The sequence below is a fragment of the Eutrema salsugineum genome, unplaced genomic scaffold, assembly GCF_000478725.1.
Source record: "Eutrema salsugineum unplaced genomic scaffold, Eutsalg1_0 scaffold_13, whole genome shotgun sequence".
Classification (NCBI taxonomy): Eukaryota; Viridiplantae; Streptophyta; class Magnoliopsida; order Brassicales; family Brassicaceae; genus Eutrema; species Eutrema salsugineum.
In genome coordinates, this window is record NW_006256885.1 from 7187076 (window position 1) to 7200018 (window position 12943).

The 12943-nt window shown below is 39.7% G+C and overlaps 4 protein-coding genes across 5 annotated transcripts; 3 read left to right on the top strand and 1 right to left on the bottom strand.

Annotated features, from left to right (window-relative positions):
• Positions 1 to 1458: 1458 nt before the first annotated feature.
• On the top strand, positions 1459 to 3512 carry LOC18025171 (protein TRIGALACTOSYLDIACYLGLYCEROL 4, chloroplastic). Its single transcript, XM_006407823.2, has 5 exons — positions 1459 to 1798; positions 1876 to 2140; positions 2242 to 2596; positions 2803 to 3140; positions 3224 to 3512. Exons 1-5 carry the CDS (start codon positions 1506 to 1508, stop codon positions 3419 to 3421), a joined length of 1449 nt encoding a protein of 482 aa, XP_006407886.1. The 5' UTR covers positions 1459 to 1505; the 3' UTR covers positions 3422 to 3512.
• Positions 3486 to 5596, bottom strand: LOC18025172 (tRNA pseudouridine synthase A 1). The gene is made up of 6 exons (XM_006407824.2): positions 5212 to 5596; positions 5012 to 5102; positions 4441 to 4580; positions 4009 to 4371; positions 3869 to 3931; positions 3486 to 3787 (listed from the first exon to the last, which is right to left on the bottom strand). Exons 1-6 carry the CDS (start codon positions 5284 to 5286, stop codon positions 3551 to 3553), a joined length of 969 nt encoding a protein of 322 aa, XP_006407887.1. The 5' UTR covers positions 5287 to 5596; the 3' UTR covers positions 3486 to 3550.
• A 6-nt stretch (positions 5597 to 5602) lies between these two features.
• On the top strand, positions 5603 to 8625 carry LOC18024856. Its single transcript, XM_006407825.2, has 3 exons — positions 5603 to 5735; positions 5977 to 6333; positions 6549 to 8625. The coding sequence occupies exons 2-3, from the start codon at positions 5987 to 5989 to the stop codon at positions 8449 to 8451; spliced, it is 2250 nt and encodes a 749-aa protein (XP_006407888.1). The 5' UTR covers positions 5603 to 5735; positions 5977 to 5986; the 3' UTR covers positions 8452 to 8625.
• A 243-nt stretch (positions 8626 to 8868) lies between these two features.
• LOC18024857 (probable histone-arginine methyltransferase 1.3) lies at positions 8869 to 12893 on the top strand. 2 transcript variants are annotated; one of them, XM_006407826.2, is made up of 15 exons: positions 8869 to 9212; positions 9566 to 9628; positions 9752 to 9851; positions 10077 to 10223; positions 10384 to 10487; positions 10859 to 10957; positions 11042 to 11111; positions 11198 to 11294; positions 11371 to 11425; positions 11560 to 11643; positions 11755 to 11832; positions 11917 to 12020; positions 12118 to 12290; positions 12396 to 12553; positions 12637 to 12893. In XM_006407826.2, the coding sequence occupies exons 1-15, from the start codon at positions 9018 to 9020 to the stop codon at positions 12712 to 12714; spliced, it is 1605 nt and encodes a 534-aa protein (XP_006407889.1). In that variant the 5' UTR covers positions 8869 to 9017; the 3' UTR covers positions 12715 to 12893. The 2 variants fall into 2 exon arrangements, with proteins under 2 accessions (XP_006407889.1, XP_024015614.1); XM_024159846.1 differs by having other exon boundaries at positions 8910 to 9212; positions 9563 to 9628.
• The last annotated feature ends 50 nt before the right edge of the window (positions 12894 to 12943 follow it).

Consider the following 12943-nt stretch of genomic DNA (forward strand, 5'->3'; position numbering starts at 1 on the left):
ACGGTCTTTATTAGGCATGTTAAATGGTATATACGATCGGCTAGATGGTTTAATTCCGTTAGATTATTTTGTTACAAATAAAATGGTTCACTGAAAATTTATTTTCTATGTAAATAATAACATCGCTCAAGAACATACAATATATGCATGCGGAAGCATGCAACTTGGATTGTTTTGGTTTATATTCCAGAAATTAAAGATTTATCATTTATTATGTTGCCAAAACATAAGTCAGGGTTTCATATTATCGTTAGTGTGTGCAATTGCAATAGAGAATAAAAAATACATATAATAAACGCGCGGGGCTTGATAAATGATGATCATATAATTGGAATCACATAGCGCACACACACACACACTACGGAATAAAAAAAGAACAAATATTTTTCCAAACTAGCTACGACGTTAAAAGAAGCTCAAGCTGAAGAAGAAGAAGGAGGAGGCGTTGGAATCAGTCACGAGTCTCGTGGAACCTTCTGATGAAATCAGTGGATTTCCGGTTAATAGCTGGTTCGACGACATACCAGTTATAGAAGTTGGCTTCGCTATCTTCACCATACATCTCGTCGTCTGTTCCTCCCGGGTACGATCTCTGTCTTCTCCTCCACCATGCCTTGAAGCTCCCGAAAAAGCTAAACAAGAAACGCCAAGAACCTCCCATTATAATCCTTTAGAAAGGAAAAGATGTTGGAGAGAGAGAGAAAGAGATGTATTTTGCGTGTTCGTATATATCTAAAGATACATATAAGCATGTGAAGGAATGTGAGGCCTGATGGTTTAGGGTTCAAACCACTAGGTCTCTTTATATATATAATAAGGTTGGCTAATTTGGAATCCGAGAGGAACCATGCACGAAACACCAACCAACCCAAAAAGATATAACTTTTTCACTCATTATTAAGGAAAAAAAAATACTATATATATTGTGCGATTTATTAACCCACAGGTATTTGGTAAAAGTAATTTCGTAACATGAATTGATAAAGTTTATATAGCCAAATTTGTATTTAAAGTTTCGCTACGGAAAATCTATCAATATAACATATTGTTGTCTCCACTACATAATCTATCAATATAACATATTTTGTACATTATGTTATTCTATGTTTTAATTTTTTTTTGCCGATACTAAAATATCTTGATTATTTTTTTAATGTATTCATTTGTCTACTTCATCGCTAGCCACAACAAGTGTACGTATGTAAATCTCAAATCGAATTTTCCATCTTGAAATGGAGCATTGCTTTTTCTTTCACGTTTGATACACATAGTCCTTTACAACATTGGGTAGATTTGATTTGATAATTGAATTCGTTTGCCTTTAAGTTTTGTCACACATATTAAGCAGACCAACAGCCGAACAAAAAACGGCAAGCATTTGTCTTATGGAAACCTAAAAACGTCAAGGTGTTTACCGAACAAATCCAGAGTAAATGAGTAATAATAAACGAATAATTTGGTCATCTCGAGGTCAGCTGGTTGAAGAAATCGTGCGGACGACGGCGATGAACAGACTGAGATGGGTCGGAGAAGGCGACATCTGGGAGCTCGATGTGTCTACTCCGGTGACACTCGAGGCCACCGCACGAGCTGTTTCCGACGACCCTCTTCCTCTGGGTCTCTCCAGAGGCACTCGTCTCTCTCGCCCTAAGCAGGCTGAGTTCTTCCACCGCTTCATGGCCACACCTCTTATCCCTTCCTTCTCTTCTCTCCGTCATACCACCGGCGTTGAAGGCAATGGAGGCGGTGGTGGATTATCTCTTCAAAGAGTCCTCACTTTCCCTTTCTCCAACAACTGGTACTTCACCAAATTCGAAAATCCCTTCCGTTTTCCTGATACTTTCGCTAAATGCTCTTGTTTCTGTAAATCCCAAGGTTTGTATCTCTTCTGGGCCAATTCGATGTTCAGAGATTCGTATCGGAGGTAAAAAAGAGTGAAGGTTTTGTTCGAGGGTCTTCGTCTGCAGCTGCTTCTCGTTTTAACACAATTGCCAAGCATTTGAAGGATAAATCGCTGTACGCACTGGGTTTCTGCTCTGAGTTGTTGCTTTCACCAGAGGATACTTTGCTTCTTAGCTATGATACTTACAGAGGTGATCTTGAGAAGAATCCTAGGGCTAAAGCTGTCTTCAATCACAAGGCAATTCCTTTGTTATCCGTCGTTTGCTTTGTTGTCTCTATCAATTTTCCCAATGTGGTTGGTATTGTGAATAATTACTTTGTAATGCCATCGTTTTTCAGTTTCCGCTTCACAATCTGACCGCAGAAGCGGTTTGGCCTGGACTATTTGTGGATAAACATGGTGAATATTGGGATGTGCCATTATCAATGGCTATTGATCTTGCTTCTCTTCCTGCTGAGTCTGGTCCAAGTTATCATTTATGTTTACACCATAACAGCGGCTCGCCCAAGAAGTTGAATTCTGATGCTATGGAAGTGCCTCCACCGTCTCTGCTTCCTGGCTTGTCTCTAAAATCCGCAGTCTCTTACAGGACAAACATGGATCTATGGAGGGGTACCATTCCAAAGCTCGAAAACTGCAAGCCCTATGACATCTTACTCAGTAGTCCTCATGTCTCAGTGTCTGGAATTATTGGTATGATAAAGTTTCTTCCACTCATTTCAGTGGCATTTTTATCGTCAAGACAAAATTAGTAATGGAAATGGTGAATTTGTGGGAGCTTGTTTTCATCTGAATGATCTGATTGAAAGTTTCATGTTTGAGTGAGCCATCCGCTTAGGAAGCACTTGTCATTGGGATGATCTTTCTTATGTTACTGATAACTTTCATTAATTCCACAGGTGGTGTGATGACTGCAGCATATGGTGAAAATTCAATCAGATCGAAACTTGAGCAGGATTCTGAAGGTGTTGGAGGGTTCTCTCTTCATGTTCCATCTGTAAATTCCGGATTCATGGCTGATGCCTTAGGACGCGCATCACTCACAGCTCAATATGGAAACTTCCAGAAGCTCTTCTTTGATCTCACCCGCTTCCATGCTAGATTAGACTTTCCGCATGGTCTGAGGTTTCTTACCGGTGCCACTAGTGTCGCACAAGAACTTTTGAATTCTCGGCAGCCTAGTTTAGAAGCATTTCAGAAAATCTGTCCTGAAGTATCAGTTTCTCTGCAGCAACAGGTAAAAGAAAAAAACGAATATTCTGCTCTGATTCATAAGTTTCAGCTACTTGATTCATAAGCCTTCTATGGATTTTGTTGCAGATTATTGGACCGTTTAGTTTAAGAGCTGAGTCTGGAATTCAGATCGATCTGAAGAATGGAGCTAACCCCGTAACTATAAATAACACAGTATTTGCTATCGAATATGCTCTTCAAGTGCTAGGTTCTGCCAAGGCTGTTGCTTGGTATTCCCCGAAACAGAAAGAATTCATGATTGAGCTTCGATTCTATGAGATATAGCCTAAGGATTATCCACTCAAATTGTTAAAAGCATGATCCTGTGAGGATTGTAACCGTTCAGAGAAGTAAATAGACGATGCTTTTTTTTTTTCTTCTTCTTTCAATTTCTATCTTAAACAGAAGAGTGTTTCAATAGAAGGGAAGTTTACATTTTGTTAAAGTATGATGTCTACCAAAACTAGTTACAGGACAATCAGGTGGAAGTTGTAGATGATCTTCCTTATACTTGACAGACACAAGAGAAAGACCATGAGGCGGCGCAGGCAATGTATACTTTGCAAGCTCCCTCCTGTCTTTGGTTTCCAGAATCATTGGGACAATGTCTGAATCCAATGCTTCTTTTCCAACCTGAATCAGCAAGGCCACCTGCAAATGTGGATATGACTCAGCAGACTAAAAGAATATTTCATCATGTTAGGGGTCGTTAAGAGAGAATATAGACTTAACCATGTTTCTGACTTGTCTGTACATAAAGCCTGAACCTTCAACTTCAAGCTGCACAAGAGATCCCTGAACAACCAAAACACAACAAAGGTCAAAGTCTGACACTTGAGCTAACTTTTTGCTGAATTGAGTTTCATTATTACCATTTGTATGATATCGAAGCGAGATATAGTTTTCAACGGATCAGGTACACCATCTTCCCTTGTAGCGTTAGCAAATGCAGAGAAATCATGCTTTCCAACAAAATGCTGAGCAGCTTCCCGCATTTTACAAGCATTCAGTTTATAAGCACAATGGTAAGCCCAATGACGCTGGAACGGGTCCATGAAAGTGTCACTGTAAATCTGGTAGCGGTAAACCTTGCTACGGCAAGAAAACCGAGCGTGAAACTCTGGAACCGCCGCACTAATCTCTCTGACACGGATATCTTGAGGAAGAAGACCGTTTAAAGCGGCGTGAATGCTTTCCAAGCTAGTATAATTGAAAGGAGTTACAAAATGAGCTACCTGCAAAAACGAAAAGCAAGATTAGGCAAGAGAGAATGAATCGAGAGTTGAGAGAGAGATTAGTCGAACCTGACCCCAAGCGTGAACTCCTGCATCAGTCCGACCAGCTCCAACTAGAAGCAGCTCTTTTCTCCCGAGCTTTGTTATCTGAATTAAGGCTTTCTCCAACATGTATTGGATCGTTGGTGGTGACACCTGATATTGCCAACCTGAAACCAACGGCCGATTTCAGTTCGATATATGGAAACAAGATTGTTAGATAGCATTCAAACTAGGAGCAAAACCAAAGTGAAAGTTTCAAAACAGTGCGTTATGCTTCAATTACATGCCAAAGATAATGGATTTCAAGAGAACATTCTCTCGGAAATATTACTCCAGATCTCAATGACGTAAGTGGGACAAACAATCTTTTCCCTCTCTCTCTCTAACACCAATTCAAGTGAAATTTGAGGAAAATAAACTAACGAAATTTCTCTACACCAGAATCACATGAAGTCTGTGAAATAACTCTGTAGATATAATTTCACCCCTTAAAGAGCCACACTTGCAGCTTGAGGTTGGGACTATTCTATATATCTGTAGAATACACTGTATGGTTCTATAAAAGACACAGAAATTTGTTCAGTTGTCGAAGACGAACCTGCAAATTTGGTGCCATCGTAGGCAATCACAAGGCGCCATTTATAACTACCAGGGTCACTAACCTTAACCAAACTGTTCAATGCAGTCATCTGCAAAGTACAAGTTCAGATTAAATTACCAAAAAAAACTCTGTTAGGCATTTCCAAGTCAACAGAGAAGTCGAAATTCGGAGGAAGAGATTATTTTTGAGGCGCTTACAGAGATATTCTGAGGAGAGGATAGGGACCCATTAGTAAAGAGTGAAGGAGGAAGCGCTGGTGTAGCACAACCCATCTTCTGCTGCTTCTTCTTCTTCGTGTTCTCTGCCTCTGTGTGTAATAATCTTAAGATTCTGATTATAGGGAAGGCCTGTAAAACGGTGCGTATTGATGATTAGTTTGGCCATGTTTTCAGAACCGGACTAAAGGATGAACCGAAAAGTTCGGTTCATAAGATTGATTTGGTTCAACCGAGGATTAATGGTGTTTTTTTGGCTTGATTTGGTTTAATCGATTCGGTAATGACGCGAAACGCTAATCTTAATCCTAGGTTCTCTCGTCGTAAACGCTGCGATTGGCGTCTCCCTTTTCTCTTAGGGCCGCACGTGAACGTTTCAAACTCTCACCATCTCTCTCTCTCTGGGTCTCTGGGTCTGCAGAAAAAAAAAAGCTCGGCAATTTCGATTTTGCCTGAAACGAGAACCCAATTCTTGCTCGTTCTGTTTTAGGCTGGAGTAATCAACGGTAATTCATCAGTAGGGTCCTTTCTGTTTTTGTTTTTTTCCCTTTTTCTGATGACTAGTACTTCCTTTTACCGGCTTGTTCTGTAGGAACTGTGATCTATTATTCAAGTTTGGATTCGTTTTTAGGAAATTAGGGTTCGTAGATGTTTCGATTTCGTACATTGAGGAGTCGTGATTATGCAATAGGTGATATAGATTTCTTTGTTTTTTTTCGTAATATACAGTCTCGTTTGGTTTTATAGGTGTTTTGTCATGGCCACCAACAAAGTCATAGCTATATGTCAGTCAGGAGGAGAGTTTGTGACTATCAAAGATGGATCGTTATCGTATTCCGGTGGCGATGCCTTTGCAATAGACATCGATCAGAACACTTCAATGAGCGATTTCAAGTCAGAGTTGGCTGAGAATTTCGGGTTTGGGTTGGAGACGATGAGTCTTAAGTACTTTCTCCCTGGAAACAAGAAGACCCTTATTACCATCTCCAAGGACAAGGATTTTATACGCATGGTTAACTTCTCTACCGATGCAGGAAACGTTGAAATCTTCGTCATACCTGAAGAAGGTGGTGCCAAAAATGTCTCCAACATGCCAGCTAGTAGGTACATGTTTCATTTTGCTTTCTTCTATATTCTCTTGTTCCATTTTCACAACTTTATAGAACAAGTTTTGGATTAGTGTAGAATGTGTTTGGTCAACTGAGCTGATCATTGCTAGAATTGTACGGTTATGTCCAAGTTGTTTGCAGCTATGAGGCCTGTGGTTTAGTCGCTAATGGTGTGAATTAGGTAAAAGAATGTGTAAATTGCTTTTACAGGTCAAGCAGGACAACGGCATCAGAAGGGGTGGTACCTGTAATTACTGCTGCAGGAGATGTTGTTGATGAGGATATGACTAATGATTATCAAATTGATTTGGCAATGCCTGATGAAAGCCCTTTGCCGTGCAATTTCGTTTTGGTTGATCAGAAGCATCACACGGCGATACAGCAGTGGGAAAACGTCATCACGGGTGTTGATCAACGGTTTAATAGCTTTATTGAGTTCCGAGATGCATTGCACAAGTATTCAGTCGCCCATGGTTTTGCTTACAAATACAAGAAAAATGACAGTCATCGAGTCTCTGTCAAATGCAAAGCTCAAGGTTGTCCATGGCGTATCACTGCAGCGAGGCTATCAACCACTCAGTTGATATGTATCAAGAAAATGAACCCGAGGCACACATGTGAGAGGGCAGTCATCAAACCTGGTTACCGTGCAACTAGAGGATGGGTAAGAACCATCTTGAAAGAGAAGTTGAAAGCCTTCCCAGACTACAAGCCCAAGGATATTGCTGAGGACATTAAAAAAGAGTATGGTATTCAATTGAATTACTCACAGGCATGGCGGGCAAAAGAGGTTGCCAGAGAGCAGCTCCAAGGCTCTTATAAAGAGGCGTATAGTCAACTTCCCTTAATCTGCGAGAAGATCAAGGAGACAAATCCTGGAAGTATTGCGACTTTCATGACAAAAGAAGATTCGAGCTTCCATCGTCTTTTCATATCGTTTTATGCTTCAATATCTGGGTTTAAACAGGGTTCCCGCCCTCTCCTTTTCCTTGACAACGCTGTCTTAAACTCAAAATACCAGGGTGTTATGTTCGTTGCAACAGCTTCTGACGCCGAAGATGGAGTATTTCCAGTAGCTTTTGCTATCGTGGATTCAGAGACAGAGGAGAACTGGCTCTGGTTTTTGGAACAACTCAAATCTGCATTGTCTGAGCCGCGAAGAATCACATTTGTTGCAGATTTCCAGAATGGTCTGAAGAATGCAATATCTCAGGTCTTTGAAGATGCACATCACGCGTACTGTCTACGCCAGCTCGCTGAGAAACTAAATTCGGACTTGAAGGGGCAGTTTTCTCATGAAGCAAGACGGTATATGCTCAACGATTTCTACTCTGTGGCATATGCAACAACACCTGAGGGCTATTACAGTGCCTTGGAGAATATAAAAAGTATATCTCCTGATGCTTATGCCTGGGTTATAGAAAGCGAGCCACACCATTGGGCAAATGCGTTGTTCCAAGGAGAGAGATATAACCAGATGTACTCAACCTTTGGGCTAGACTTCTACAGCTGGGTGTCTGAAGCACACGAGTTTCCCATCACCCAAATGATTGACGAATTCCGAGCAAAGATGATGCAATCTATTTATACCCGTCAGGTTCAATCCCGGGAATGGGTCACAGCTCTAACACCGTCAAACGAAGAGAAGCTTCAGAAAGAAATAGGAATTGCACAGTTACTTCAGGTTTCATCGCCAGAAGGTAGCTTATTCCAGGTTAATGGTGGAGGAGAAGGTTCTATCAACATAGTTGATATTGACCAGTGTGATTGTGACTGCAAGATGTGGCGGATAACCGGTTTACCTTGTAGCCATGCAGTTGCTGTGATTGAATGTATAGGGAAAAGCCCTTATGAGTACTGCTCTAGATACTTCACGGTTGAGAGTCACCGGTTAATGTATGCAGAGTCGATCCAACCTGTCCCAAACATGGACAGGATGATGCTGGATGAGCCGCCCGAGGGTTTGGTTGCCGTGACTCCTCCTCCCACAAGAAGAACACCGGGAAGACCCAAGATGAAGCGTGTTGAGCCGTTGGACATGATAAAACGTCAGCTACAGTGTAGCAAGTGCAAGGGACTAGGACATAACAAGAAAACCTGCAAAGCTGTTTAGTTTACTAGGTGTTTTAATGTATAATTATAAAGTAATGTTAGGGAGAAACTTGTTCTTAACATAAATTTTGGCTTTATTATGGTGAAGCTTTAAGAGTTAAGTGTTTCAATTTTGCACTTAGTTTTTAGTTTCTTTGATTCAACATTTGAGGTATGTTGAGAACCAATCCTTTTTCTTGGTAATGTAGTTTTCACTTCTCACAGAAATTTTACTTATACTTTACAAAATTAAAAGAAAACTAGCCATTGTTCCAAAAAAAAAAAAATCTGGTTTAAGTATTAAGATACGGTCTAAAAAAGCTTCCGGTTTAAATTGCAAATTTCCCTTTCGATTTTGTTCCCAGGGCTTTGGTTACTAAAAAAGCTTCCGGTTTAAAGCAAGACTTTCAACGTCGCGAAAAATTACGGAAAAGCCACTGTTTTATTTCTCTTCTTGGCGGCTCTCTCACTCTCTCTCTCTCCCTCAGAGCTCGGAAGCTCTCAGTAGTAAAACCCTAAAATTCTTAAGCATCCTTTACGCAAACAGATACTGTTTCTGTACTTTCGTAGCTTCTTGTTTGTTCTGCAATGGAGGTCTCTCCTTTGAAAAAACTTGAGCAGCTGGAGTTTTCTCTGGACTCGGTCACTGATCTCTCCTCCCCGTCCGTTTCGTCTTCCTCTCCTGCTGTAGCTACGTTTTCGTCCGTTGATGGAGTCACGGAGCTCCGATTTCTGCAATCAGACTCGGCCCATTGTTTCACTTTTGATCTCGCTTCAGCTCAGGTACATGTCGATTCACTTGCTACTGTTACTGTTCTTCTGAATCTCATCGCTTTTGATTTTTTTTCCCCATCTCGTTTGAAACGTCTCTAATCTCTTTGCTACACGAAGATGAATTTTGGAAGAAAACTCAGTTTTTTCTCCAATTCTTTGTTTCACATTGTTGTTTCGCGATCTTTTTTGGAGTTTGAACTAATCTGCTACCGAATTTTAGTCTGAGATTTAATTCTAAACTTACAAAAAAAATGTTTTGGTAAAGCTCGTTGGGCTTATGTTTTTTTCTAATCTGATTGCGTCTTGTTACGTCTGAGAATGCATGCATTTGATCGTACTGTATTTTCGTTTACGTTTAGCAGTTATTCAAATTGGGGCCGATACAATTCATCTGTGTATCTGATAGTTCAGAGTCCTCAGAGGAGGTACGTTGAGTTATTTACTTTTCTTCTAGAGTTTCGATTTCTATAGCGATTCTTGAAAGAAAGAAAAAAAAAGATTATTTTTTTTCTTTTCTTGATGGCATGATTTTTTTTTTTTCGAAACAGAAATTCTCCAAAGGAGTCAATATAAAATTTAGGAATGAGAAGGACAGCAAGGATTTTTGTGATTCATTTGAAGAGTGGAGAAAGGATGCTGTTGTTAAAGGTGCGCCTTTGGACATGTTATTTGTTGGTCCTGTATCAATTTACTTCTAGATCTTATGGAATAGTTATATGAGAATTTAGGTTTGTTCTTGACTCTAAAGAACCAATTTTTCTATGTGGTCACTTGTGTATCCACTTTCCACTATACGTTATGATTGCCCATTTTGAAATCTATGCATGTTTTTGTGCTTACTCCTTTACTGTCTTCTCATCCTTTCGTTTCTAGGATCATCCTTGCAAAATGGAACAATTTCTTCATCTAATAAAAGCAAGTTTGACGATAAGATAGAGGCGTCCTCGGCCAAAATGTATTTCCATTATTATGGACAACTTCTACATCAGCAAAATATGCTACAAGATTATGTGAGGACAGGTAAAATATGTGGCCGTTAATGTATTGGGTGCCTCAGAACTGTTTCACTTTTTCGTTTTATTTCAGAGAATGCAAATATGATCAGAAGAATATCCTCTGTTTTCTTTGCACTGGTGTTTGACTCGGGATAGCTCTTTATGATACTCATTCATGTCTTCAGGTACATATTATGCTGCAGTCATGGAGAATCGTTCAGATTTTGTGGGTCGTGTTGTGGTCGACGTGGGTGCTGGGAGTGGCATTTTATCTATGTTTGCTGCCCAGGTATGCAAACTTTAGGCCTAAATTTTACAGAGCTAAGTTATGCTCGAGCAACTATAGATTGAGAAATAGGTAGAATCTTGGTATCTTTAATCTAGAAAATGGATAAAGAGGAATATTATATTGAGAGGTTTTCGCTCTCATCAATCTACGATTCCAATCTGTCCTTTATTTCTCGCACACAGCCTTAATCCACCCACTAGATTGGTGATCCGCAAGTGCAAAATACTGAAATGCGAATGTAAACATGAACTATTTTTAGTTATATCTTGGTGATGGTGGCTGTCATAGTGATCATGTATTTATAGTATTGTGCATTTTTGCTTCTGTCTCCTTTGCACGTGTCTAATACTCTTTTTTCCTCCCTAAATTAGGCTGGTGCCAAGCATGTGTATGCTGTAGAAGCATCAGAAATGGCTGAATATGCACGTAAGCTGATTGCTGGAAACCCATTGTTCGCTGATCGGATCACAGTGAGAGTTCTGGTTCAGTCTCATTAATATATAATGCTGTATTATATGCATTTTTCTGATGTTGTGAAGCTGGCACTAGTGTAGGTCATCAAGGGAAAAGTTGAGGATATCGAGTTGCCTGAGAAAGCAGATGTTTTGATCTCTGAACCAATGGGTAGGTATTTCGGAGGCAGACTTTATAATGTGTGTCCTTCTTTAAGGTCGAATCTTTAGATTGACATGTCCTATATTTAAAATCAGGTACCCTATTGGTCAACGAGAGGATGTTGGAATCGTATGTCATTGCTAGGGATCGTTTCATGTCTCCGAATGGCAAAATGTTTCCCACTGTTGGAAGGTATTGTCAACCTTCGAGAGGTTTTTCTTTTTATTTGTTATCATGTCTCAATGCTCATGTAGTTTTATCACTGTAGGATTCACATGGCACCTTTCTCGGATGAATTCTTATTTATTGAAATGGCAAATAAGGTACGGAATGCCACTGGTTATTCAAAGGAATATATGTCAGATTGTTCTTTATAACATATACAGAAATTGCTTGCTAAGTTCTATTCTTCGATATGCGATCTTCAGGATTCAATAATTACATGTCCTCTATGCAGGCTTTATTTTGGCAACAACAGAACTATTATGGAGTTGATCTGACACCTTTATATGTATCAGCACACCAAGGTTATTTTTCTCAGGTACATGTGTTTTCACACTAGCAAATAGTAATTTGTATAACAATTAATTTATTGGTTTATCATCTTACTATCGTAACCAATATTGATGAGTCGTATTTACGGATTGTACAGCCCGTGGTTGATGCATTTGATCCGAGGTTATTGGTGGCTCCTCCGATGTGTCATATGATAGATTTCACTAAGATGAAGGTATAATTATGCTACTTAGAACTTTTCATTGGTGCAGGTGAATAACTTTCATTTTCATTTTACCTGCTGAATTTATTTTCACAGGAAGAAGATTTTTATGAGATTGATATCCCATTGAAGTTTACTGCTTCCATGTGCACCCGAGTGCATGGTCTTGCCTGTTGGTTTGACGTTCTCTTTGACGGGAGGTACTTTTGCTTCTTTGGTCAAGCCATCTCGTTTCCAACTTTATATCTGCAATCAAAGATTTAGATTCCAAACACGGTTTTACTCTGTTTCTAACAGCACGGTCCAAAGATGGCTCACAACTGCTCCTGGTGCACCTACAACGCATTGGTATCAAATCAGATGTGTTCTCTCTCAACCCATTTATGTGATGGCAGGTCAAGAGATCACTGGTAGACTTCATTTGATAGTCCACAGTGCTCAAAGTTACACCATCGATCTAACTCTATCAGGTCCGATTTGCTTTTGCTTATGTTTTTGGTCTTTCGAAAATCATTATCATCTAACTTTCAACATTTTAATCCGGATTTGATAACAAAAGTATTGGGTTTTGACAGCTAAAATGTGGGGTCCTGGTGCAAGTCAAGGCGGAATCCTCCAATCATCGACATGCAAATTCGATCTGAAAGAACCTTATTATAGGATGTCTCAGCCACAAGCATACCCTGTTGCACAAGAACCACCATTACCACCACAAGAACAGCTAAGTACTCAGGTGAAAATGCATTCAGAGACTAGAAATATGATTGTTTTGTTTTACATGTGTGCCAATATATAATATGCATTTACTATGAGCAGGATATACAGACACAGAACGATGAATTACAAGACGAGTTACTGCAGCAACCGCCTCAGAACACGAGTGCACAGCTCTAAATGCTATAAGAAGTGAATTGAGAGATGATTATAGAGCTTAGCTGTGGTTTCTATGCATAATAGTGAACATGAAAAGATCTTATCATTCCCATGGCTTCCATGTAACAAGTTTCTGCACCCTCGTTTTTTCTTCACACCCAAACTTATCAGTCAATTAAGTTATCTATAATATTTACCCACATGATTTTTTTTTTTCCTGAATTCTCCGCATTCAATGTAACATTTTGCT

Bases quoted from the DNA above. Each gene is read 5' to 3' on its own strand.
- LOC18024857 (XM_024159846.1), top strand. From the start codon at position 9,018: ATGGAGGTCTCTCCTTTGAAAAAACTTGAGCAGCTGGAGTTTTCTCTG. The intron at 10,958-11,041 runs GTGAGAGTTCTG...GCACTAGTGTAG, and splicing joins TGTTCGCTGATCGGATCACA to GTCATCAAGGGAAAAGTTGA. The intron at 12,554-12,636 runs GTGAAAATGCAT...TACTATGAGCAG, and splicing joins AAGAACAGCTAAGTACTCAG to GATATACAGACACAGAACGA.
- LOC18024856 (XM_006407825.2), top strand. From the start codon at position 5,987: ATGGCCACCAACAAAGTCATAGCTATATGTCAGTCAGGAGGAGAGTTT. The intron at 6,334-6,548 runs GTACATGTTTCA...TTGCTTTTACAG, and splicing joins TCCAACATGCCAGCTAGTAG to GTCAAGCAGGACAACGGCAT.
- LOC18025172 (XM_006407824.2), bottom strand. From the start codon at position 5,286: ATGGGTTGTGCTACACCAGCGCTTCCTCCTTCACTCTTTACTAATGGG. The intron at 4,372-4,440 runs GTTCGACTAATC...TCGTTTTTGCAG, and splicing joins GAGTTCACGCTTGGGGTCAG to GTAGCTCATTTTGTAACTCC. The intron at 3,932-4,008 runs GTAATAATGAAA...TTGGTTGTTCAG, and splicing joins GCTTCGATATCATACAAATG to GGATCTCTTGTGCAGCTTGA.
- LOC18025171 (XM_006407823.2), top strand. From the start codon at position 1,506: ATGAACAGACTGAGATGGGTCGGAGAAGGCGACATCTGGGAGCTCGAT. The intron at 1,799-1,875 runs GTACTTCACCAA...GTAAATCCCAAG, and splicing joins TTCCCTTTCTCCAACAACTG to GTTTGTATCTCTTCTGGGCC. The intron at 2,141-2,241 runs GCAATTCCTTTG...ATCGTTTTTCAG, and splicing joins AAGCTGTCTTCAATCACAAG to TTTCCGCTTCACAATCTGAC.